Source organism: Oncorhynchus mykiss, chromosome 10, assembly GCF_013265735.2.
Source record: "Oncorhynchus mykiss isolate Arlee chromosome 10, USDA_OmykA_1.1, whole genome shotgun sequence".
Classification (NCBI taxonomy): Eukaryota; Metazoa; Chordata; class Actinopteri; order Salmoniformes; family Salmonidae; genus Oncorhynchus; species Oncorhynchus mykiss.
This window is the reverse complement of record NC_048574.1, coordinates 86,368,221-86,395,067: the sequence shown is the minus strand read 5'-3', so window position 1 is coordinate 86,395,067 and position 26,847 is coordinate 86,368,221. Positions and strand designations below refer to the sequence as shown.

The following is a 26,847-nucleotide window of genomic DNA, read 5'->3' as shown; positions in this document are numbered from 1 at the left end:
GGAAGTCCTAGACAACCAGGTGAGGGGGAGGTCCTAGACAACCAGGTGAGGGGAGGTCCTAGACAACCAGGTGAGGGGAGGTCCTAACTAATCAGTGACCTTAATTCATCAATGAAGTACAAGGGAGGAGTGAACCTGCAGACACTCTGCCCAACATGGAATTAGTTAAGACACCGGCTTTAGGTGCTGGAACGTGGACAGGATGTGACATCATCAACAGGAAGTAGTGACGTCTAGATGCTGGACGTAGAGAGAATGTCCTCCACCAGGTGTTTGTAAACCCAGGAGTCTCCCTTCAGCCGCTGTCTCCTCACACACACCACCTACAACACACAGCATCAATCATCAATAACGTGATCCCTACATTTCCTCACACACACCACCTACAACACACAGCATCAATCATCCATCAATAACCAACTAAAACAATCAATAATGTGATCCCTGCTGGGTGTCAGTAATCAATAACCTACAACACACATCACTAAACCAATAGGGTGGTCCACTGTGGCAGCAAGAGGCTGGTCAAAAAACCATCAATAACCTGATCAGTAGTAATCACTATGTACCTCAGTAACCATCAATAACCTGATCAGTAGTAATCACTATGTACCTCAGGTCTGTGCAGCAGACACACCTCCAGCTCAAACACCATGGTCACCTTCCCAAAGTCTCCCTGGGTGCGACACTTCAGAGTATAGCTGGGGAGGAGAGGACAGTCTGTTTAACGGGAACATTCTTGAGGGAGAAAGATGGAGAGACTGAAGACAAGCTGAGGGAGAGAAAGATGGAGAGACTGGGAAGAAAAGCTGAGGGAGAGAAAGATGGAGAGACTGAAGAAAAGCTGAGGGAGAGAAAGATGGAGAGACAGAAGAAAAGCTGAGGGAGAGAAAGATGGAGAGACTGAAGAAAAGCTGAGGGAGAGAAAGATGGAGAGACAGAAGAAAAGCTGAGGGAGAGAAAGATGGAGAGACAGAAGAAAAGTTGAGGGAGAGAAAGATGGAGAGACTGAAGAAAAGCTGAGGGAGAGAAAGATGGAGAGACTGAAGAAAAGCTGAGGGAGAGAAAGATGGAGAGACTGAAGAAAAGCTGAGGGAGAGAAAGATGGAGAGACAGAAGAAAAGCTGAGGGAGAGAAAGATGGAGAGACAGAAGAAAAGCTGAGGGAGAGAAAGATGGAGAGACTGGGAAGAAAAGCTGAGGGAGAGAAAGATGGAGAGACTGAAGAAAAGTTGAGGGAGAGAAAGATGGAGAGACTGAAGAAAAGCTGAGGGAGAGAAAGATGGAGAGACTGAGAAGAAAAGCTGAGGGAGAGAAAGATGGAGAGACAGAAGAAAAGCTGAGGGAGAGAAAGATGGAGAGACTGGGAAGAAAAGCTGAGGGAGAGAAAGATGGAGAGACTGAAGAAAAGTTGAGGGAGAGAAAGATGGAGAGACTGAAGAAAAGCTGAGGGAGAGAAAGATGGAGAGACAGAAGAAAAGCTGAGGGAGAGAAAGATGGAGAGACAGGGGAGAAAAGCTGAGGGAGAGAAAGATGGAGAGAGAAGAAAAGCTGAGGGAGAGAAAGATGGAGAGACAGAAGAAAAGTTGAGGGAGAGAAAGATGGAGAGACAGAAGAAAAGTTGAGCGAGAGAAAGATGGAGAGACTGGGGAGAAAAGCTGAGGGAGAAAGATGGAGAGACTGAAGAAAAGCTGAGGGAGAGAAAGATGGAGAGACTGGGAAGGAAAGATGGAGAGACTGGGGAGAAAAGCTGAGGGAGAGAAAGATGGAGAGAGAAGAAAAGCTGAGGGAGAGAAAGATGGAGAGACTGAAGAAAAGCTGAGGGAGAGAAAGATGGAGAGACTGAGAAGAAAAGCTGAGGGAGAGAAAGATGGAGAGACTGAAGAAAAGCTGAGGGAGAGAAAGATGGAGAGAGAAGAAAAGCTGAGGGAGAGAAAGATGGAGAGACTGGGGAGAAAAGCTGAGGGAGAAAGATGGAGAGACTGGGAAGAAAAGCTGAAGGAGAGAAAGATGGAGAGACTGAGAAGACAAGCTGAGGGAGAAAGATGGAGAGACTGGGAAGACAAGCTGAGGGAGAGAAAGATGGAGAGACTGGGAAGATGAGGAGGAAATATTGACTCGGTGAAAGAGGTATCACTACAAACCCTGGTTCGATTCCAGGCTGTATCACAACCGGCTGTGATTGGGAGCAGTGCACAACAGGCCCAGCGTCGTCCGGTGTTGGCCGTCATTGTAAATAAGAATTTGTTCTTAACTGACTTGCCTAGTTAAACAAACGTTACATAATCTTCCTGAGGGAGGGGCCTAGCTTCTTGAGGGAGGGGCCTGGCTTCCTGAGGGAGGGGCCTGGCTTCCTGAGGGAGGGGCCTAGCTTCCTGAGGGAGGGGCCTGTCTTTCTGGGGGAGGGGCCTGGCTTCCTGAGGGAGGGGCCTGGCTTCCTGAGGGAGGGGCCTGGCTTCCTGGGGGAGGGGCCTGGCTTCCTGGGGGAGGGGCCTGGCTGGCACTCCTTCTCCACTGTCTCAGATCAGTGCCTAAAAAGTGTGTGCGGGCCTCACCCTTTCTGTGCGAAGTCGACGTGTTTCTCCGGTAGAATGGAGAGGATCTGGTTCAACACCTGGTCTGGGTTGGTCTGACTGGTCAACGTTACATTATACTGGGCCTGGAGAGGAGAGGAGAGAGTCAGTTTGAGTTTATGTAAGACTGAGTGATTGTACCTTGAACCTATAGGGGGTGTCTATATATATGTACCTTGATCCTGTAGGGGGTGTCTATATATATATATGTACCTTGATCCTGTAGGGGGTGTCTATATATATGTACCTTGATCTATATATATATATATATATATACCTTGATCCTGTAGGGGGTGTCTATATATATATGTACCTTGATCCTGTAGGGGGTGTCTATATATATATATATATGTACCTTGATCCTATAGGGGGTGTCTATATATAAATATATATATATACCTTGATCCTGTAGGGGGTGTCTATATATTGGTACCTTGATCCTGTAGGGGGTGTCTATATATCGGTACCTTGATCCTGCGTGGTCTGTCCCGCAGCCCTCGTCTCTTACTGGGTGTGAGCAAGGTGATGACTTTATCCAGCCCTCTCTCCAGACTGCCGAAAACCTTCCCCCCCCTTCTCTTCTGGCTGCTGTCCCCCCGAGACGCCCCCGCCAGGTCTAACGACCGGGACCTAAGAGAAGGACGGACGGAGGGGGACAATGATCTCAAGACCAGTGGTTCTTTTTTTTTAACAATTTTTCTCCCCAACTTCCTGATATCCAATTGGATGTTACGATCTTGTCTGATCGCTGCAACTCCCCCCCCCCAACGGACTCGGGAGAGGTCGAAGTTCGAGAGTCAAGCGTCCTCCCGAAAACATCACCTGTCAAGCCTCTCTAATTCTTAACACACTGCTCGGTTAACCCTGACTCCTGACTCTACCACACAAAGAACCTCGGGATAGAATGGATACTTTCTGTTGTCGGTCTTCATCAAGTCATCATCAGTAACCTTCTCTCTGGGCTGAAGACCAGTATCTCCTTCTCTCTGGGCTGAAGACCAGTATCTCCTTCTCTCTGGGCTGAAGACCAGTATCTCCTCCTCTCTGGGCTGAAGACCAGTATCTCCTTCTCTCTGGGCTGAAGACCAGTATCTCCTTCTCTCTGGGCTGAAGACCAGTATCTCCTTCTCTCTGGGCTGAAGACCAGTATCTCCTCCTCTCTGGGCTGAAGACCAGTATCTCCTTCTCTCTGGGCTGAAGACCAGTATCTCCTCCTCTCTGGGCTGAAGACCAGTATCTCCTTCTCTCTGGGCTGAAGGCCAGCATCTCCATCATACCTTCTCTCTGGGCTGAAGACCAGTATCTCCTTCTCTCTGGGCTGAAGACCAGTATCTCCTCCTCTCTGGACTGAAGACCAGTATCTCCTCCTCTCTGGACTGAAGACCAGTATCTCCTCCTCTCTGGGCTGAAGACCAATATCTCCTCCTCTCTGGGCTGAAGACCAGTATCTCCTCCTCTCTGGACTGAAGACCAGTATCTCCTCCTCTCTGGGCTGAAGACCAGTATCTCCTTCTCTCTGGGCTGAAGACCAGTATCTCCTCCTCTCTGGGCTGAAGACCAGTATCTCCTTCTCTCTGGGCTGAAGACCAGTATCTCCTTCTCTCTGGACTGAAGACCAGTATCTCCTTCTCTCTGGGCTGAAGACCAGTATCTCCTTCTCTCTGGGCTGAAGACCAGTATCTCCTCCTCTCTGGGCTGAAGACCAGTATCTCCTCCTCTCTGGGCTGAAGACCAGTATCTCCTTCTCTCTGGGCTGAAGGCCAGCTCTCCTTCCTCCATCATACCTTCTCTCTGGGCTGAAGACCAGTATCTCCTTCTACCTTCTCTCTGGGCTGAAGACCAGTATCTCCTTCTCTCTGGGCTTAAGACCAGTATCTCCTTCTCTCTGGGCTGAAGGCCAGCTCTCCTTCCTCCATCATACCTTCTCTCTGAACTGAAGACCAGTACCTCCTTCTACCTGGGCTGAAGACCAGTATCTCCATCATACCTTCTCTCTGGGATGAAGGCCAGTATCTCCATCATACCTTCTCTCTGGACTGAAGACCAGTATCTCCTTCCTCCATCATACCTTCTCTCTGGACTGAAGGCCAGTATCTCCTTCCTCCATCATATCTTCTCTCTGGGCTGAAGGCCAGTATCTCCATCATACCTTCTCTCTGGGCTGAAGGCCAGCATCTCCATCATATCTTCTTTCTGGACTGAAGGCCAGCATCTCCATCATACCTTCTCTCTGGGCTGAAGGCCAGCATCTCCTTCCTCAATCATACCTTCTCTATGGGCTGAAGGCCAGTATCTCCATCATACCTTCTCTCTGGGCTGAAGGCCAGCATCTCCATCATATCTTCTTTCTGGACTGAAGGCCAGCATCTCCATCATACCTTCTCTCTGGGCTGAAGGCCAGCATCTCCTTCCTCAATCATACCTTCTCTCTGGGCTGAAGGCCAGTATCTCCATCATACCTTCTCTCTGGGCTGAAGGCCAGCATCTCCTTCTCTCTGGGCTGAAGGCCAGCATCTCCATCATACCTTCTCTCTGGGCTGAAGGCCAGCATCTCCATCATACCTTCTCTCTGGGCTGAAGGCCAGCATCTCCTTCCTCCATCATACCTTCTCTCTGGGCTGAAGGCCAGCATCTCCTTCCTCCATCATATCTTCTCTCTGGGCTGAAGGCCAGCATCTCCATCATACCTTCTCTCTGGGCTGAAGGCCAGCATCTCCATCATACCTTCTCTCTGGGCTGAAGGCCAGCATCTCCATCTCTTCTTCCTCCTTTCCTTCCACTCTCTCCCTCGGTCTCTTCCTCTTCCTCGACGGGTCCTTACAAGTACTGCCTCCTCCTGCAACACGCACGCGCACACACGCACACGCACACACACACACACACGGGAGAAGTGTGTAACACATGTCAGTACACACCACATGGGACAGAGAGCAGGGAAAGAGACAGCAACACCTGTCACAGTACACGCCCAGGGACTCACACACACAGACACACACACAGTACACACCCAGGGACACACACACACAGACACACACACAGGGTCCCTGGTGTGTTAGTCTGGACAGAGCTGTCAGCTGTAGCAGGAGGGGAGAGGTGGGTTATAAATTACACAGAGTGTGTGTGTGACATCCATATTATTAGTGAAAAACTGGTCATAGATAGCTATATACCTACACCTATCTCTATATCCATCTATATATCTACACCTATCTCTATCTCTCTATATCCATCTATCTACACCTATATCCCTACACCTATCTCTATCTCTCTATATCCATCTATCTACACCTATATCCCTACACCTATCTCTATCTCTCTATATCCATCTATCTACACCTATATCTATATATCTACACCTATCTCTATCTCTCTATATCCATCTATCTATACCTATATCCCTACACCTATCTCTATCTCTCTATATCCATCTATCTATACCTATATCCCTACACCTATCTCTATATATCCATCTATCTACACCTATATCTATATATCTACACCTATCTCTATCTCTCTATATCCATCTATCTACACCTATATCTATATATCTACACCTATCTCTCTCTCTCTATATCCATCTATATATCTACACCTATCTCTATCTCTCTATATCCATCTATCTATCTACATCTATATATCTACACCTATCTCTCTCTCTCTATATCCATCTATCTACACCTATATCTCTCTATATCCACATATCTCTCTCTCTCTCTCTATATATATATATATATATATCTCCATCTATATCTATCTATATACACCTATATCTATCCATCTATCTATATCTATATATATATACACCTATATCTATCCATCTATCTATCTATATCTCCATATCTCTATACACACATAGAGATATATATCTATCTATCTCCATCTATATCTCTCTATATCTCTCTAGTCTGTATTATTTGTCAGAAGTAAAAGCCAGGATCCAGTGAAAGGCTGAGAGAGCAAGATACATTATAAACCAACCATCCTCATCATCTCTCTCATTGAAACGCAGAGGGCTAACAGCTAATAGCTAACAACATTAGCATTCCACTCACTCACAAATAACTGTTACGCCGTTAGCCACGCTAGTTAGCATTAGGCTAGCTATTATAAAACAAAAAAATGGGGCACACCGTTGGGTCGACAGTGATCATAATTACACAGAGAGAGAGATAAATCAGATGAATGTGAGCGTCTTCGGCAAAAAGCGGTTGAAATGACTATTACCAGAATACAATTTACTTGCAAATGTGCCACTTCTGATTCTGAGTGGTGGTGGTGGGTGGGGGGGGTATATCCCTTTCAGAAACACACCATATTGAGAGGTGACCGCTGGGATTAAAAGGCTGTGAGCCACAGAAACATCACCGTATTGAGAGGTGACCGCTGGGATTAAAAGGCTGTGAGCCACAGAAACATCACCGTATTGAGAGGTGACCGCTGGGATTAAAAAGGCTGTGAGCCACAGAAACATCACCGTATTGAGAGGTGACCGCTGGGATTAAAAGGCTGTGAGCCTCAGAAACATCACTGGAGAGAAACCCCCCTCCCCTCCCAAAAGAGAAAAGACTGAATTTGGGAAAAACTCAAACGGAATCAGGATGTATGTTTCTGTGTATTGTCTGTGTGTGTGTGTGTGTGTGTGTGTCTGTGTCTGTGTCTGTGTGTGTGTCTGTGTCTGTGTCTGTGTGTGTGTGTCTGTGTCTGTGTCTGTGAGTGTGTGTCTGTGTCTGTGAGTGTGTGTGTGAGTGTGTCTGTGTCTGTGTGTGAGTGTGTGTGTGTGTGAGTGTGTGTCTGTGTCTGTGAGTGTGTGTGTGTGTGTGTGTGTGTCTGTGTCTGTGTGTGATCTTACCTTGGGGTGTGTCAAGCTTGTTGCCAACCTTGTTGGTGTTATTATGGGTTGGTGTAGTCAAGACCCTCTTATTGGACTGAGTTGCCTTCCTATTGGCTACTGGGGATCGGGGGGCGGGCAAAGCAAATATATCTGCATCCTTATTGGCCACGGCAACGTTCTCTTTGTTTTCATTGGTCCGTTCCCGGCATTGGTCCCGCCTCTCCTGGTGACGGTGCGCGTTTGGCTCCCTCTCCGGAGTGGGGGCGTGTTTAGTCTGATCCCGCCTCTTTTCAGCTGACGGACAGGTCGCTCTCTTTAGGAAGACAGAAACAAGAATGTTGATAACAAGAGAGACAGAGACAGAAACAGACAGAGAGAGAGAGAGAGAGATGACCCCCTGACCTCTTGCTGGGGTGTGAGTGGAACCCAGGGCAGGTCGTCATCATAGCAACGGTCCTCAGCATCATCATCATCATCGAAGAGTAGAGTCTTCTTAGACAGGAGGGAGATCGAGAGAAGAGGGAGGAAGAGAAAAGGAATAAATATGTTTATTCACTTTTCAAGGCAACGGAGGAGAGATGAAGGAGAGGGAGGGAGGGAGAGAGACGAGGGGGAGAGAGAGGAGGGAGAGAGAGACAGAGACAGAGAGACAGAGACAGAGACAGAGACAGAGAGAGAGACAGAGACAGAGAGAGAGACAGAGAGAGAGACAGAGAGAGAGAGAGAGACAGAGAGAGAGACAGAGAGAGAGAGACAGAGACAGAGAGAGAGAGAGAGAGAGAGAGAGAGAGAGAGAGAGAGAGAGAGAGAGAGAGAGAGAGAGAGAGAGAGAGAGACAGAGACAGAGAGAGAGACAGAGAGAGAGACAGAGAGAGAGAGAGAGACAGAGAGAGAGACAGAGAGAGAGAGACAGAGACAGAGACAGAGACAGAGACAGAGACAGAGACAGAGAGAGAGAGAGAGAGAGAGAGAGAGAGAGAGAGAGAGAGAGAGAGAGAGAGAGAGAGAGAGAGAGAGAGAGAGAGAGAGAGAGAGAGAGAGAGAGAGAGAGAGAGAGAGAGAGACAGAGAAGAGAGGTAGCAGTAGATTCTGACCTGTACTCCCAGGCGTTGAGGTGAACAGGACATGACATCACAGACAGGAAGTTGAGGCCTGATCCGGACAGGTTTCCCTCTCTGTTTCTTAGAGAGCAGCAACAGGTAGGTGGCAGTGGTCTGGTCGTACTTCCACTGTACACACACACAGTGTGAATATATAGAAAAATAAATCACATTTTTCTGGTTACTACATGATTCCATATGTGTTATTTCATAGTGTTGATATCTTCATTATTATTCTACAATGTAGAAAATAGTAGAAATAAAGAAAAACCCTGGAAAGAGAAGGAGTTATTTTGGCTGGTCGTGTGTGTGTGTGTGTGTGTGTGTGTGTGTGTGTGTGTGTGTGTGTGTGTGTGTGTGTGTGTGTGTGTGTGTGTGTGTGTCTGTGTGTGTGTGTGTGTGTGTGTGTGTGTGTGTGTGTGTGTGTGTGTGTGTGTGTGTGTGTGTGTGTGTGTGTGTGTGTGTGTGTGTCTGTGTGTGTGTGTGTGTGTGTCTGTGTGTGTGTGTGTGTGTGTGTGTCTGTGTGTGTGTGTGTGTGTGTGTGTGTGTCTGTGTGTGTGTGTGTGTGTCTGTGTGTGTGTGTGTGTGTGTGTGTGTGTGTGTGTGTGTGTCTGTGTGTGTGTGTGTGTGTGTGTGTGTGTGTGTGTGTGTGTGTGTGTGTGTGTGTGTGTGTGTGTGTGTGTGTGTGTGTGTGTGTGTGTGTGTGTGTGTGTGTGTTATATCTCCATCTATCTATAGAAAACATATATCTACACACACACAGACGTCTGATGAATTAATGTATAAACTAAACTGTCAGTGTTCATTCAAATCGGCGGTGTTATACTGCCATCTACTGGCGAAACCCGTCAACACACACGATGATACACAGTGTCTCCACCTTCATTTAGCCCAGATTTAGGTATATATTTATTTATTACATATTTTTTCCCCCCACTGGTGCCAACAATGTAGAATACATAAATCTTTTTCTGCCGAGACGAGCTTTTAAAATGGATAGTCGCTCGTTGACTCAATGACTGGAAGTCTATGTGAACCCCCCGCGACCCTTACCTCTACTGACGAACCCCCCCCCCCCCCGCGACCCTTACCTCTACTGACGAACCCCCCCGTACCCCTTACCTCTACTGATGAATGAAATACAGCCCCACACACCTCATTGACCAGCTGTAGGGTGCTCTGTCTGGAGATCTTCAGGCTGACGGACATCTCAGTGATGCAGTCCTCATCTATATAACCCAACTAGAGGAGAGAGATGGAGGGGGGAGAGGGAGGAGAGAGGGGGGGGGAGAGGGAGGAGAGAGGGGGGGGGGGGAGAGGGAGGAGAGAGGGGGGGGGGGGGGAGAGAGAGAGAGAGGAGGGAGAGAGAAAGGGGGAAGGGGGAGAGAGAGAGAGAGAGAGGTGGGGAGAGGGAGAGAGAGAGGGGAGGGGGAGAGTAGTTTCTCTAGAGATAAATCAGATCCAGACTGAACTGTGTGATGTAGTAGGGAGTTGTAGTTTCTCTAGAGATAAATCAGACCCAGACTGAACTGTGTTATGTAGTAGGGAGTTGTAGTTTCCAACGGACCAATAGTCTACATAGTGTATAGTGCAGAAAACGTGGTAATTAACTACAATGACCATAATCCATTGCGCGCCTCCTTGTACCGGTCCGCGGCAGACACAGAGAGTAGAACGTACGATCAAGAGATCCACATCTATCAAGACAACTAGAGGTGTCGACCTTAACGAGATGGCAACCAGCACAGGTGTAACACATCCTGACTAACGAGTTGACACCAAACGGTATCGCCCTACGTGCTAACGAGCTATACGTGCTAACGAGCCCTACGTGCTAACGAGCCCTACGTGCTAACGAGCTAACGAGCTATACGTGCTAACGAGCTATACGTGCTAACGAGCTATACGTGCTAACGAGCTATACGTGCTAACGAGCCCTACGTGCTAACGAGCTATACGTGCTAACGAGCTATACGTGCTAACGAGCCCTACGTGCTAACGAGCCCTACGTGCTAACGAGCCCTACGTGCTAACGAGCTATACGTGCTAACGAGCTCTACGTGCTAACGAGCCCTACGTGCTAACGAGCTATACGTGCTAACGAGCTATACGTGCTAACGAGCCCTACGTGCTAACGAGCCCTACGTGCTAACGAGCTATACGTGCTAAAGTCCAACCTCAAAACGTACAAGGAAAAACAAAAAACTGTAACAAGGCGTGTTTGGGGGTTCTTATAGGAGCGTTTGGGGGTTCTTAGAGGTGCTGTTGGGGGTTCTTATAGGAGCGTTTGGGGGTTCTTAGAGGTGCTGTTGGGGGTTCTTATAGGAGCGTTTGGGGGTTCTTATAGGAGCGTTTGGGGGTTCTTAGAGGTGCTGTTGGGGGTTCTTATAGGAGCGTTTGGGGGTTCTTATAGGAGCGTTTGGGGGTTCTAGAGGTGCTGTTGGGGGTTCTTAGAGGTGCTGTTGGGGGTTCTTATAGGAGCGTTTGGGGGTTCTTATAGGAGCGTTTGGGGGTTCTAGAGGTGCTGTTGGGGGTTCTTAGAGGTTCTGTTGGGGGTTCTTATAGGAGCGTTTGGGGGTTCTTATAGGAGCGTTTGGGGGTTCTTAGAGGTGCTGTTGGGGGTTCTTATAGGAGCGTTTGGGGGTTCTTAGAGGTGCTGTTGGGGGTTCTTATAGGAGCGTTTGGGGGTTCTTATAGGAGCGTTTGGGGGTTCTTAGAGGTGCTGTTGGGGGTTCTTATAGGAGCGTTTGGGGGTTCTTATAGGAGCGTTTGGGGGTTCTTAGAGGTGCTGTTGGGGGTTCTTAGAGGTGCTGTTGGGGGTTCTTAGAGGTGCTGTTGGGGGTTCTTAGAGGTGCTGTTGGGGGTTCTTAGAGGTGCTGTTGGGGGTTCTTAGAGGTGCTGTTGGGGGTTCTTATAGGAGCGTTTGGGGGTTCTTAGAGGTGCTGTTGGGGGTTCTTAGAGGTGCTGTTGGGGGTTCTTAGAGGTGCTGTTGGGGGTTCTTAGAGGTGCTGTTGGGGGTTCTTAGAGGAGCGTTTGGGGGTTCTTATAGGAGCGTTTGGGGGTTCTTAGAGGCGCAGTTGGGGGTTCTTAGAGGCGCATTTGGGGGTTCTTAGAGGCGCATTTGGGGGTTCTTAGAGGAGCGTTTGGGGGTTCTTATAGGAGCGTTTGGGGGTTCTTATAGGAGCGTTTGGGGGTTCTTAGAGGCGCATTTGGGGGTTCTTAGAGGAGCGTTCGGGGGTTCTTATAGGAGCGTTTGGGGGTTCTTATAGGAGCGTTTGGGGGTTCTTAGAGGTGCTGTTGGGGGTTCTTAGAGGTGCTGTTGGGGGTTCTTAGAGGTGCTGTTGGGGGTTCTTAGAGGTGCTGTTGGGGGTTCTTAGAGGTGCTGTTGGGGGTTCTTAGAGGAGCGTTTGGGGGTTCTTAGAGGCGCATTTGGGGGTTCTTAGAGGAGCGTTTGGGGGTTCTTAGAGGTGCTGTTGGGGGTTCTTAGAGGTGCTGTTGGGGGTTCTTAGAGGTGCTGTTGGGGGTTCTTAGAGGCGCATTTGGGGGTTCTTAGAGGAGCGTTCGGGGGTTCTTAGAGGAGCGTTTGGGGGTTCTTAGAGGAGCGTTTGGGGGTTCTTAGAGGCGCGTTCGGGGGTTCTTAGAGGAGCGTTTGGGGGTTCTTAGAGGCGCGTTCGGGGGTTCTTAGGTGTACGTGTGTGTGTTCAGGTGTGTGTGTGTTCTTACAGGTTGCTTGCTGTGCCACTCTACAGGGGTGCCATAGCCAGACATCGTCCAGGGATGGTCTAGGAGTTGTCTGATGGTCACACGATGCTTAGGATCCACCTACACACACACAATCAATAACTCCTACTATACCAAATCTGATGTCACATAATCAATAACTACTACTATACAAAACCTGATGTCACACAATCAATAACTCCTACTATACAAACCAATCAATAACTCCTACTATACAAACCAATCAATAATTCCTACTATACAAACCAATCAATAACTCCTACTATACAAACCAATCAATAACTCCTACTATACAAACCAATCAATAACTCCTACTATACAAACCAATCAATAACTCCTACTATACCAAACCAATCAATAACTCCTACTATACAAACCAATCAATAACTCCTACTATACAAACCAATCAATAACTCCTACTATACAAACCAATCAATAATTCCTACTATACAAACCAATCAATAACTCCTACTATACAAACCAATCAATAACTCCTACTATACAAACCAATAAATAACTCCTACTATACAAACCAATCAATAACTCCTACTATACCAAACCAATCAATAACTCCTACTATACAAACCAATCAATAACTCCTACTATACAAACCAATCAATAATTCCTACTATACAAACCAATCAATAACTCCTACTATACAAACCAATCAATAACTCCTACTATACCAAACCAATCAATAACTCCTACTATACAAACCAATCAATAACTCCTACTATACAAACCAATCAATAATTCCTACTATACAAACCAATCAATAACTCCTACTATACAAACCAATCAATAACTCCTACTATACAAACCAATCAATAACTCCTACTATACAAACCAATCAATAACTCCTACTATACAAACCAATCAATAACTCCTACTATACAAACCAATCAATAATTCCTACTATACAAACCAATCAATAACTCCTACTATACAAACCAATCAATAACTCCTACTATACAAACCAATCAATAACTCCTATTATACAAACCAATCAATAACTCCTACTATACAAACCAATCAATAACTCCTACTATACAAACCAATCAATAACTCCTACTATACCAAACCAATCAATAACTCCTACTATACAAACCAATCAATAACTCCTACTATACAAACCAATCAATAACTCCTACTATACCAAACCAATCAATAACTCCTACTATACAAACCAATCAATAATTCCTACTATACAAACCAATCAATAACTCCTACTATACCAAACCAATCAATAACTCCTACTATACAAACCAATCAATAACTCCTACTATACAAACCAATCAATAACTCCTACTATACAAACCAATCAATAACTCCTACTATACAAACCAATCAATAACTCCTACTATACCAAACCAATCAATAACTCCTACTATACAAAACAATCTATAACTCCTACTATACAAACCAATCAATAACTCCTACTATACCAAACCAATCAATAACTCCTACTATACAAACCAATCAATAACTCCTACTATACAAACCAATCAATAACTCCTACTATACAAACCAATCAATAATTCCTACTATACAAACCAATCAATAACTCCTACTATACAAACCAATCAATAACTCCTACTATACAAACCAATAAATAACTCCTACTATACAAACCAATCAATAACTCCTACTATACCAAACCAATCAATAACTCCTACTATACAAACCAATCAATAACTCCTACTATACAAACCAATCAATAATTCCTACTATACAAACCAATCAATAACTCCTACTATACAAACCAATCAATAACTCCTACTATACCAAACCAATCAATAACTCCTACTATACAAACCAATCAATAACTCCTACTATACAAACCAATCAATAATTCCTACTATACAAACCAATCAATAACTCCTACTATACAAACCAATCAATAACTCCTACTATACAAACCAATCAATAACTCCTACTATACAAACCAATCAATAACTCCTACTATACAAACCAATCAATAACTCCTACTATACCAAACCAATCAATAACTCCTACTATACAAACCAATCAATAACTCCTACTATACAAACCAATCAATAACTCCTACTATACAAACCAATCAATAATTCCTACTATACAAACCAATCAATAACTCCTACTATACAAACCAATCAATAACTCCTACTATACAAACCAATAAATAACTCCTACTATACAAACCAATCAATAACTCCTACTATACCAAACCAATCAATAACTCCTACTATACAAACCAATCAATAACTCCTACTATACAAACCAATCAATAATTCCTACTATACAAACCAATCAATAACTCCTACTATACAAACCAATCAATAACTCCTACTATACCAAACCAATCAATAACTCCTACTATACAAACCAATCAATAACTCCTACTATACAAACCAATCAATAATTCCTACTATACAAACCAATCAATAACTCCTACTATACAAACCAATCAATAACTCCTACTATACAAACCAATCAATAACTCCTACTATACAAACCAATCAATAACTCCTACTATACAAACCAATCAATAACTCCTACTATACAAACCAATCAATAATTCCTACTATACAAACCAATCAATAACTCCTACTATACAAACCAATCAATAACTCCTACTATACAAACCAATCAATAACTCCTATTATACAAACCAATCAATAACTCCTACTATACAAACCAATCAATAACTCCTACTATACAAACCAATCAATAACTCCTACTATACCAAACCAATCAATAACTCCTACTATACAAACCAATCAATAACTCCTACTATACAAACCAATCAATAACTCCTACTATACCAAACCAATCAATAACTCCTACTATACAAACCAATCAATAATTCCTACTATACAAACCAATCAATAACTCCTACTATACAAACCAATCAATAACTCCTACTATACAAACCAATCAATAACTCCTACTATACAAACCAATCAATAACTCCTACTATACAAACCAATCAATAACTCCTACTATACAAACCAATCAATAACTCCTACTATACCAAACCAATCAATAACTCCTACTATACAAACCAATCAATAACTCCTACTATACAAACCAATCAATAACTCCTAGTATACAAACCAATCAATAACTCCTACTATACAAACCAATCAATAACTCCTACTATACCAAACCAATCAATAACTCCTACTATACCAAACCAATCAATAACTCCTACTATACAAACCAATCAATAACTCCTACTATACCAAACCAATCAATAACTCCTACTATACAAACCAATCAATAACTCCTACTATACAAACCAATCAATAACTCCTACTATACAAACCAATCAATAACTCCTACTATACAAACCAATCAATAACTCCTACTATACCAAACCAATCAATAACTCCTACTATACAAACCAATCAATAACTCCTACTATACAAACCAATCAATAACTCCTACTATACCAAACCAATCAATAACTCCTACTATACAAACCAATCAATAACTCCTACTATACAAACCAATCAATAACTCCTACTATACAAACCAATCAATAACTCCTACTATACAAACCAATCAATAACTCCTACTATACCAAACCAATCAATAACTCCTACTATACAAACCAATCAATAACTCCTACTATACAAACCAATCAATAACTCCTACTATACCAAACCAATCAATAACTCCTACTATACAAACCAATCAATAACTCCTACTATACAAACCAATCAATAACTCCTAGTATACAAACCAATCAATAACTCCTACTATACAAACCAATCAATAACTCCTACTATACAAACCAATCAATAACTCCTACTATACCAAACCAATCAATAACTCCTACTATACAAACCAATCAATAACTCCTACTATACAAACCAATCAATAACTCCTACTATACAAACCAATCAATAACTCCTACTATACAAACCAATCAATAACTCCTACTATACCAAACCAATCAATAACTCCTACTATACAAACCAATCAATAACTCCTACTATACAAACCAATCAATAACTCCTACTATACAAACCAATCAATAACTCCTACTATACAAACCAATCAATAACCTGATCATACGTCAAAATCAAAGAGCAAGAGGAGGTGTGTGTGTGTGTGTGTGTGTGTGTGTGTGTGTGTGTGTGTGTGTGTGTGTGTGTGTGTACCTGCATCATCTGGTTGAGTAGCAGGATGCTCCCAGGAGACAGCCAATGAGGGTTGTTGTAACTACCTCTCTAGAACAGTAAAACACGTAGGTTAGTTTACACCAGAGGCTTTGAATCTGGCTTTTATACACTCACAAATAGAGAAAACCAACTGTCACGGTTGAACCCTTTCCTCCAGAGAAAACCAACTGTCACGGTTGAACCCTTTCCTCCAGAGAAAACCAACTGTCACGGTTGAACCCTTTCCTCCAGAGAAAACCAACTGTCACGGTCGAACCCTTTCCTCCAGAGAAAACCAACTGTCACGGTTGAACCCTTTCCTCCAGAGAAAACCAACTGTCACGGTCGAACCCTTTCCTCCAGAGAAAACCAACTGTCACGGTTGAACCCTTTCCTCCAGAGAAAACCAACTGTCACGGTTGAACCCTTTCCTCCAGAGAAAACCAACTGTCACGGTTGAACCCTTTCCTCCAGAGAAAACCAACTGTCACGGTTGAACCCTTTCCTCCAGAGAAAACCAACTGTCACGGTTGAACCCTTTCCTCCAGAGAAAACCAACTGTCACTGTTGAACCCTTTCCTCCAGAGAAAACCAACTGTCACGGTTGAACCCTTTCCTCCAGAGAAAACCAACTGTCACGGTCGAACCCTTTCCTCCAGAGAAAACCAACTGTCACGGTCGAACCCTTTCCTCCAGAGAAAACCAACTGTCACGGTTGAACCCTTTCCTCCAGAGAAAAACAACTGCCACAGTTGAACCCTTTCCTCCAGAGAAAACCAACTGTCACAGTTGAACCCTTTCCTCCAGAGAAAACCAACTGTCACGGTTGAACCCTTTCCTCCAGAGAAAACCAACTGTCACGGTCGAACCCATTCCTCCAGAGAAAACCAACTGTCACGGTCGAACCCTTTCCTCCAGAGAAAACCAACTGTCACGGTCGAACCCTTTCCTCCAGAGAAAACCAACTGTCACGGTCGAACCCTTTCCTCCAGAGAAAACCAACTGTCACGGTCGAACCCTTTCCTCCAGAGAAAACCAACTGTCACGGTTGAACCCTTTCCTCCAGAGAAAACCAACTGTCACAGTTGAACCCTTTCCTCCAGAGAAAACCAACTGTCACGGTTGAACGCCTTTCCTCCAGAGAAACAGTTCTGAACTATATTAGTGGAACTAAATGTTTTCCCTTCTACCGTGTCAGAAATAGCTGTCCTATTTCTAAAACTACTAGCTGGCTGAACCATTTGTGAAACAACCATGTTCTGTCACGTTACCTTGGATACGTGGCTAACAACCATGTTCTGTCACGTTACCTTGGATACGTGGCTAACAACCATGTTCTGTCACGTTACCTTGGATACGTGGCTAACAACCATGTTCTGTCACGTTACCTTGGATACCTGGCTAACAACCATGTTCTGTCACGTTACCTTGGATACCGAGCTAACAACCATGTTCTGTCACATTACCTTGGATACCTAGCTAACAACCATGTTCTGTCACGTTACCTTGGATACCTAGCTAACAACCATGTTCTGTCACGTTACCTTGGATACCTGGCTAACAACCATGTTCTGTCACGTTACCTTGGATACCTAGCTAACAACCATGTTCTGTCACGTTACCTTGGATACCGAGCTAACAACCATGTTCTGTCACGTTACCTTGGATACTTAGCTAACAACCATGTTCTGTCACGTTACCTTGGATACCTAGCTAACAACCATGTTCTGTCACGTTACCTTGGATACCTAGCTAACAACCATGTTCTGTCACGTTACCTTGGATACCTAGCTAACAGCCATGTTCTGTCACGTTACCTTGGATACTTAGCTAACAACCATGTTCTGTCACGTTACCTTGGATACCTAGCTAACAACCATGTTCTGTCACGTTACCTTGGATACCTAGCTAACAACCATGTTCTGTCACGTTACCTTGGATACCTAGCTAACAACCATGTTCTGTCACGTTACCTTGGATACCGAGCTAACAACCATGTTCTGTCACGTTACCTTGGATACCTAGCTAATAACCATGTTCTGTCACGTTACCTTGGATACCTAGCTAACAACCATGTTCTGTCACGTTACCTTGGATACCTAGCTAACAACCATGTTCTGTCACGTTACCTTGGATACCGAGCTAACAACCATGTTCTGTCACGTTACCTTGGATACCTAGCTAATAACCATGTTCTGTCACGTTACCTTGGATACCTAGCTAACAACCATGTTCTGTCACGTTACCTTGGATACCTGGCTAGCCACCCTGTAACTTGACCAATACAGTATCTTACGGTGATTTTCCTGTAGAGGACCATACAGTTGTCGTCATCAAAGGGCAGATATCCACAGAGCAGAGCAAACAGCAGCACCCCCATACTCCACACATCAGCCTGGTAACACAACACACACACACACATTATATATCCACACAGCAGCCTGGTAACACAACACACACACACACACACACATTATATATCCACACAGCAGCACCCCCATACTCCACACATCAGCCTGGTAACACAACACACATTATATATCCACACATCAGCCTGGTAACACAACACACATTATATATCCACACAGCAGTACCCCCATACTCCACACATCAGCCTGGTAACACAACACACATTATATATCCACACATCAGCCTGGTAACACAACACACATTATATATCCACACAGCAGCACCCCCATACTCCACACATCAGCCTGGTAACACAACACACATTATATATCCACACAGCAGCCTGGTAACACAACACACATTATATATCCACACAGCAGCCCCCCATACTCCACACATCAGCCTGGTAACACAACACACATTATATATCCACACATCAGCCTGGTAACACAACACACATTATATATCCACACATCAGCCTGGTAACACAACACACATTATATATCCACACATCAGCCTGGTAACACAACACACATTATATATCCACACATCAGCCTGGTAACACAACACACACATTATATATCCACACATCAGCCTGGTAACACAACACACATTATATATCCACACATCAGCCTGGTAACACAACACACATTATATATCCACACAGCAGCCTGGTAACACAACACACATTATATATCCACACAGCAGCCTGGTAACACAACACACATTATATATCCACACATCAGCCTGGTAACACAACACACATTATATATCCACACATCAGCCTGGTAACACAACACACATTATATATCCACACAGCAGCCTGGTAACACAACACACATTATATATCCACACATCAGCCTGGTAACACAACACACATTATATATCCACACAGCAGCCTGGTAACACAACACACACACACACACATTATATATCCACACAGCAGCCTGGTAACACAACACACATTATATATCCACACAGCAGCCTGGTAACACAACACACATTATATATCCACACATCAGCCTGGTAACACAACACACATTATATATCCACACATCAGCCTGGTAACACAACACACATTATATATCCACACAGCAGCCTGGTAACACAACACACATTATATATCCACACAGCAGCCTGGTAACACAACACACATTATATATCTACACAGCAGCCTGGTAACACAACACACATTATATATCCACACATCAGCCTGGTAACACAACACACATTATATATCCACACATCAGCCTGGTAACACAACACACATTATATATCCACACAGCAGCCTGGTAACACAACACACATTATATATCCACACAGCAGCCTGGTAACACAACACACATTATATATCCACACATCAGCCTGGTAACACAACACACATTATATACCACACAGCAGCCTGGTAACACAACACACATTATATATCCACACAGCAGTACCCCCATACTCCACACATCAGCCTGGTAACACAACACACATTATATATCCACACATCAGCCTGGTAACACAACACACATTATATATCCACACAGCAGTACCCCCATACTCCACACATCAGCCTGGTAACACAACACACATTATATATCCACACAGCAGTACCCCCATACTCCACACATCAGCCTGGTAACACAACACACATTATATATCCACACATCAGCCCCCCATACTCCACACATCAGCCTGGTAACACAACACACATTATATATCCACACAGCAGCCTGGTAACACAACACACATTATATATCCACACAGCAGCCCCCCATACTCCACACATCAGCCTGGTAACACAACACACATTATATATCCACACAGCAGCCTGGTAACACAACACACATTATATATCCACACAGCAGTACCCCCATACTCCACACAGCAGCCTGGTAACACAACACACATTATATATCCACACATCAGCCTGGTAACACAACACACATTATATATCCACACAGCAGTACCCCCATACTCCACACAGCAGCCTGGTAACACAACACACATTATATATCCACACATCAGCCCCCCATACTCCACACATCAGCCTGGTAACACAACACACATTATATATCCACACATCAGCCCCCCATACTCCACACATCAGCCTGGTAACACAACACACATTATATATCCACACAGCAGCCTGGTAACACAACACACATTATATACCCACACAGCAGCACCCCCATACCCCACACATCAGCCTGGTAACACAACACACATTATATATCCACACATCAGCCTGGTAACACAACACACATTATATATCCACACAGCAGCACCCCATACTCCACACATCAGCCTGGTAACACAACACACATTATATATCCACACAGCAGCACCCCATACTCCACACATCAGCCTGGTAACACAACACACACACACACATTATATATCCACACAGCAGCCTGGTAACACAACACACACACACACCACCGTTCAAAGGTTTGTGGTCAATTAGAAATGCTGTTATTTTAATGGACAATTTTTTTTTGCATTTGTGGGTTTGATTCAGGCTCAAAATGGCCCGAAACAAATAATTTTCTTCTGAAACTCGTCAGTCTATTCTTGTTCTGAGAAATGAAGGCCGTTCCATGCGAGAAGGCCAAAATACTGGAGTCGCCTTTTCACTGTTGACGTTGAGACTGGTGTTTTGCGGGTACTATTTAATGAAGCTGCCTGTTGTGGACTTGTGAGGCGTCCGTTTCTCAAACTAGACACTCTAATGTACTTGTCCTCTTGCTCAGTTGTGCACCGGGGCCTCCCACTCCTCTTTCTATTCTGGTTAGACACAGTGTGCGCTGTTCTGTGAAGGGAGTAGTACACAGTGTTGTATGAGATCTTCAGTTTCTTGGCAATTTCAGCCTTCATTTCTCAGAACAAGAATAGACTGACGAGTTTCAGAAGAAAGGTCTTTGTTTCTGGCCATTTGAAGTCTGTAATCAAAACCACAAATGCTGATGCTCCAGATACTCAACTAGTCTAAAGGCCAGTTGTATTGCTTCTTTAACCAGAACAACAATTTTCAGCTGCGCTAACAGAATTGCAAAGGGGTTTTCTAATGATCAATTAGCCTTTTTAAAATGATAAACTTGGATTAGCTAACACAACGTGCCATTGGAACACAGGAGTGATGGTTGCTGATAATGGGCCTCTGTACGCCTATGTAGATATTCCATTAAAAATCAGCCGTTTCCAGCTACAATAGTCATTTACAACATTAACAATGTCGACACTGTGTTTCTGATCGATTTGATGTTATTTTAACAGACATTATTGTTTGAATTTTGACCACACACACTCATTATATTCACACAGCCAGACATATTAAATTCCTCCCACCGGGTGTCTCACCTCCGAGCCGATGTAGGCTTTCCCCTGGATGAGTTCAGGAGCAGCATAGGCTGGACTTCCACAACAGGTCATCAGCTCATATCCCAGACCCCCCTATAAAGACAGACTGATTAGACTGGACCACAACAGGTCTTCAGCTCATAACCCAGACCCCCCTATAAAGACAGACTGATTAGGCTGGACTTCCACAACAGGTCAACTCATATCCCAGACCCCCCTATAAAGACAGACTGATTAGACTGGACCACAACAGGTCATCAACTCATATCCCAGACCCCCCTATAAAGACTGTTATTAGACTGGACCACAACAGGTCATTAACTCATATCCCAGACCCCCCTATAAAGACTGTTATTAGACTGGACCACAACAGGTCATCAACTCATATCCCAGACCCCCCTACAAAGACAGACTGATTAGACTGGACCACAACAGGTCATTAACTCATATCCCAGACCCCCCTATAAAGACTGTTATTAGACTGGATCACAACAGGTCATTAACTCATATTCCAGACCCCCTCTATAAACACAGTGATTAAGGAGGACTTAGCACACAGAACACATAAATCAAATCTATATTATTTATAGACAATGACCACTAAGCCTTGACACATATCACCGAGACAACATGACAGTGTGGTTACCTTTGGTTTGGCACAGAGACCAAAGTCGATCAGTTTCAGGTTGTGGTCTTCATCTATCAACAGGTTCTCCTGAGGGAGGAGAGAGAGGGAGAGAGAGGGGAGAGAGAAAGAAGGAGAGAGAGATAGAAAGAGAGAGAGGAGAGATGAGAGAGAAAGAGGGGAGGAGAGAGGGAGAGAGAGGCAGAGGGGAGAGAGAGAGAGAAAGAGAGAGAGGAGAGATGAGAGAGAAAGAGGGGAGGAGAGAAGAGAGAGAAAGAGGGGAGGAGAGAGGGAGAGAGAGGCAGAGGGGAGAGAGAGATTCAGCACCATCACCACCAGTGGGTAGTTCAGACACAGACACACAAACAACCACACAGACACCCACACAGACAACCACCCACACAGACACCCACACAGACAACCACACCCCCACCCACCCACACAGACAACCACACCCCCACCCACACCCACACACACAGACAACCACACCCCAACCCACCCACACAGACAACCACACACACAGACAACCACACAGGACGTGTCTGAAATCTGTCTTCACTTGTTTTCATAACACGTCTGTTTGGTTCAGAGTCATGATAAAGGGATAGTTCATGATTTTAACAATGAGTATGCGCTGTGAATGTACCCCAGTGAGCTTATATAGCTGTGGGCGTATCCCTGGTTACCTACCGGTTTGAGGTCTCTGTGGGCGTATCCCTGGTTACCTACCGGTTTGAGGTCTCTGTGGGCGTATCCCTGGTTACCTACCGGTTTGAGGTCTCTGTGGGCGTATCCCTGGTTACCTCCCGGTTTGAGGTCTCTGTGGGCGTGTCCCTGGTTACCTACCGGTTTGAGGTCTCTGTGGGCGTATCCCTGGTTACCTACCGGTTTGAGGTCTCTGTGGGCGTATCCCTGGCTGTGGACGTAGGCCAGAGCTGAGACGATCTGTCTGAAGAACACTCTGGTCTCCTCTTCAGACAGACGGTCCTTAGCGACGATGTAGTCAAACAGCTCTCCTCCCGGACAATACTGAAGAAGAAGAGGGAGAGAGAGAGGTTCATATTGGGGCCGGTCTGTCTGATGTGTGGGTTCTACCTCCAGGACAATACTGGAGAAGAAGAGGGAGAGAGAGAGGTTCATATTGGGGCCGGTCTGTCTGATGTGTGGGTTCTACCTCCAGGACAATACTGGAGAAGAAGAGGGAGAGAGAGAGGTTCATATTGGAGCCGGTCTGTCTGATGTGTGGGTTCTACCTCCAAGACAATACTGGAGAAGAAGAGGGAGAGAGAGAGGTTCATATTGGGGCCGGTCTGTCTGATGTGGGTCCTACCTCCAGGATCATGTATATCTTGGTATTAGGCTCTATAACATGGTACAGTCTACAGAGTCTATAACATGGTACAGTCTACAGAGTCTATAACATGGTACAGTCTACAGACATGCTGACGTGGGTCCTACCTCCAGGATCATGTATATCTTGGTATTAGTCTCGATAACATGGTACAGTCTACAGACATGCTGATGGCTCAGACTCTTCATGGCCTCTATCTCCACCTTCACACGAGGAAGGTCCTCCTGCACAGAAGAAGAAAAAAGGAAGTCTGTTTCTTTAACAAGCCATCTACATTAGATTAAAACCATCACAGTAAAAACACACTAAATAGTAGAGACTTGAGAGAGACAGAGAGAGAGAGAGAATGGAAAGAGAAAGAGAACGAGAGCGAGAGAATGGAGAGAGAGAGAGAATGGAAAGAGAGAGAGAGAGAGGGAGAGAGAGAGAGAAGAGAGAGAGAAGAGAGGGAGGAAGGGAAAGAGAGATACAGATATGCAAGAGAGAGTAATGAGAGACTCACCCCCAGTTCCTTCTTCTCCATGATTTTAATGGCCACCTTCTCTCCCGTCAGGATGTGGCGACCCAGCTTGACCTTAGCAAAGCCTCCTGTAGGACACAACACACACCCAGCAGAATAGCAGGTCAGATAAGAGACCACACACACCGATTAGAACGAATAACACCCACCCACCGATCAGAACGGATAACACACACCCACCGATCAGAACGGATAACACACACCCACCGATCAGAACGAATAACACACACCCACCGATCAGAACGGATAACACACACACACCCACCGATCAGAACGGATAACACACACCCACCGATCAGAACGGATAACACACACACACCCACCGATCAGAACGGATAACACACACCCACCGATCAGAACGGATAACACACACCCACCGATCAGAACGGATAACACACACCCACCGATCAGAACGAATAACACACACCCACCGATCAGAACGGATAACAGACACCCACCGATCAGAACGGATAACACACACCCACCCACCGATCAGAACGGATAACACACACCCACCGATCAGAACGGATAACACCCACCCACCGATCAGAACGAATAACACACACCCACCCACCGATCAGAACGGATAACACACACACACCCACCGATCAGAACGGATAACACACACCCACCCACCGATCAGAACGGATAACACACACCCACCCACATGGCTCATGTGTCGGTACAGATGGTTGTGTTGAAGCGTCTCACCCGAGCCGATGGTCTCGTAGACTTCATAGTACTTGAGGAGTTCCGCCGCGCTGTCCATCTCGCCGAAAACACAACTTTCCAGCTGCGAAAATCAAAACACACAGCGACATTGAGCTGAAAGGCTCCAGAAGGTTAGTTCCTGATAGGTGGCTACTGCTGGCTAAAATAACATCCCATCCCAACCAGACCTGCCTGTCTTAGCTAGCTTGCTAACGTTAGCTGCCGGTCAACTGACAAGGTTGCAAGTTCAAATCCCTGAGCTGACAAGGTACAAATCTGTCGTTCTGCCCCTGAACAGGCAGTTAACCCACTGTTCCTAGACCCTCATTGAAAAATAAGAATTTGTTCTTAACTGACTTGCCTAGTTAAATAAAGGTTAAATAAAATAAATAAAAAAACAACCTTCGGTCTCCTTTGAAATAGTCGATAAGCTCATGTTAACTTAAAAATCTAAACGTTTCAACGCATAAGATGACAAAAGAAGAACCTAATTACACTTCTAACATATAAACAAATACGGTAGTAAGCTGTGACTTATCAATTCAAACCAGCGAGCAACATTATTACGTCGGTTAATTCACTGACTTGCGGGTTGCCCCAAGTTCGCTAATGTTTCACCTAGCTAGGCTAGCGATACTTTTGTACAGTTTGGCTAACTAAGTTATCCTATGCTGAAGCGTCGAACCTACCTTAAATACACAACTTGGATATAGTGAGGAAAGCAAAAAAAAAAGTAATCACGAATGTGTGAAATATATACTTAGTTTTTGTAATATACAGCCCTCTCGCTCAGTGATGTCCTGTTGTCGAAGTTTGAATTCCCCACTACAGTGACGACATGTCCTACTTCCGGTGTCTGCATCCAACGTATCTACTTCCTCCCTCTATCGTTGAGTAATGGCACTGCATCTATAAAATTGATTATTTAATTTAATTTTTTATTTAATTAACCTTTATTTAATTAGGAAAGTAATTTTAAGAACACATTCTTATTTACAATGACGGCCTACCCCGTCAATGCATGTATCGTTCAGTATTGACACTGCAGCTATAAAACAGATTCTACACTATAAGTCCCTAACTACAGGATCTAGGATCAGATCATTCTAGCCCACAATCCTAACTTTAAAAGGGCCAATCAGCGGTTGAAACCATAACAAAGCAACTCCACGCCACTGTTTCGGTAAAAAAAGCTGAAGATTGGGACTGGAGAAATGTAATCACTCTCAAATTCACAGACGAAGAAGCTATGGATGCAAGGACTGACCATTCATAACATGCTAGATTTAAAGGTAGACTCAACGAACTGACGTTGTCACGTGCATAACCTGGGCAGCCGCTAGTGGGCTTTATGGTTCTCCACTATATTATGGGCTTGATGGTTCTCCACTATCCTCTGGGCTTTATGGTTCTCCACTATATTCTGGGCTTGATGGTTCTCCACTATCCTCTGGGCTTTATGGTTCTCCACTATATTCTGGGCTTGATGGT

At 44.7% G+C, this 26,847-nt stretch overlaps 1 protein-coding gene across 4 annotated transcripts; it reads right to left on the bottom strand.

The window, feature by feature from the left end:
• Position 1: 1 nt before the first annotated feature.
• Positions 2 to 26,249, bottom strand: LOC110514239 (maternal embryonic leucine zipper kinase). Of its 4 annotated transcripts, none has more exons than XM_036934375.1 (19): positions 26,117 to 26,249; positions 25,357 to 25,438; positions 24,628 to 24,713; positions 24,233 to 24,349; positions 23,660 to 23,803; positions 22,796 to 22,864; positions 22,138 to 22,242; positions 18,689 to 18,787; positions 16,393 to 16,461; positions 12,227 to 12,325; positions 9,659 to 9,745; positions 8,498 to 8,632; positions 7,806 to 7,892; positions 7,422 to 7,716; positions 5,297 to 5,408; positions 3,040 to 3,202; positions 2,555 to 2,658; positions 614 to 701; positions 2 to 323 (listed from the first exon to the last, which is right to left on the bottom strand). In XM_036934375.1, exons 2-19 carry the CDS (start codon positions 25,412 to 25,414, stop codon positions 234 to 236), a joined length of 2,007 nt encoding a protein of 668 aa, XP_036790270.1. In that variant the 5' UTR covers positions 25,415 to 25,438; positions 26,117 to 26,249; the 3' UTR covers positions 2 to 233. The 4 variants fall into 4 exon arrangements, with proteins under 4 accessions (XP_036790270.1, XP_036790269.1, XP_036790272.1 ...); XM_036934374.1 differs by having other exon boundaries at positions 26,046 to 26,200; XM_036934376.1 differs by having other exon boundaries at positions 3 to 323; positions 22,150 to 22,242; positions 26,046 to 26,200.
• Between the last annotated feature and the right edge of the window lie 598 nt (positions 26,250 to 26,847).

What these genes read in the sequence shown, in the direction of transcription:
- LOC110514239 (XM_036934375.1), bottom strand. Translation starts at nt 25,414, where the DNA reads ATGGACAGCGCGGCGGAACTCCTCAAGTACTATGAAGTCTACGAGACC. An exon ending in GTCGACTTCGCACAGAAAGG is followed by an intron (nt 702 to 2,554) that starts GTGAGGCCCGCA and finishes TCTCCTCCCCAG; the next exon opens with CTATACTCTGAAGTGTCGCA. An exon ending in GTCTGCTGCACAGACCTGAG is followed by an intron (nt 324 to 613) that starts GTACATAGTGAT and finishes TGTGTGTTGTAG; the next exon opens with GTGGTGTGTGTGAGGAGACA.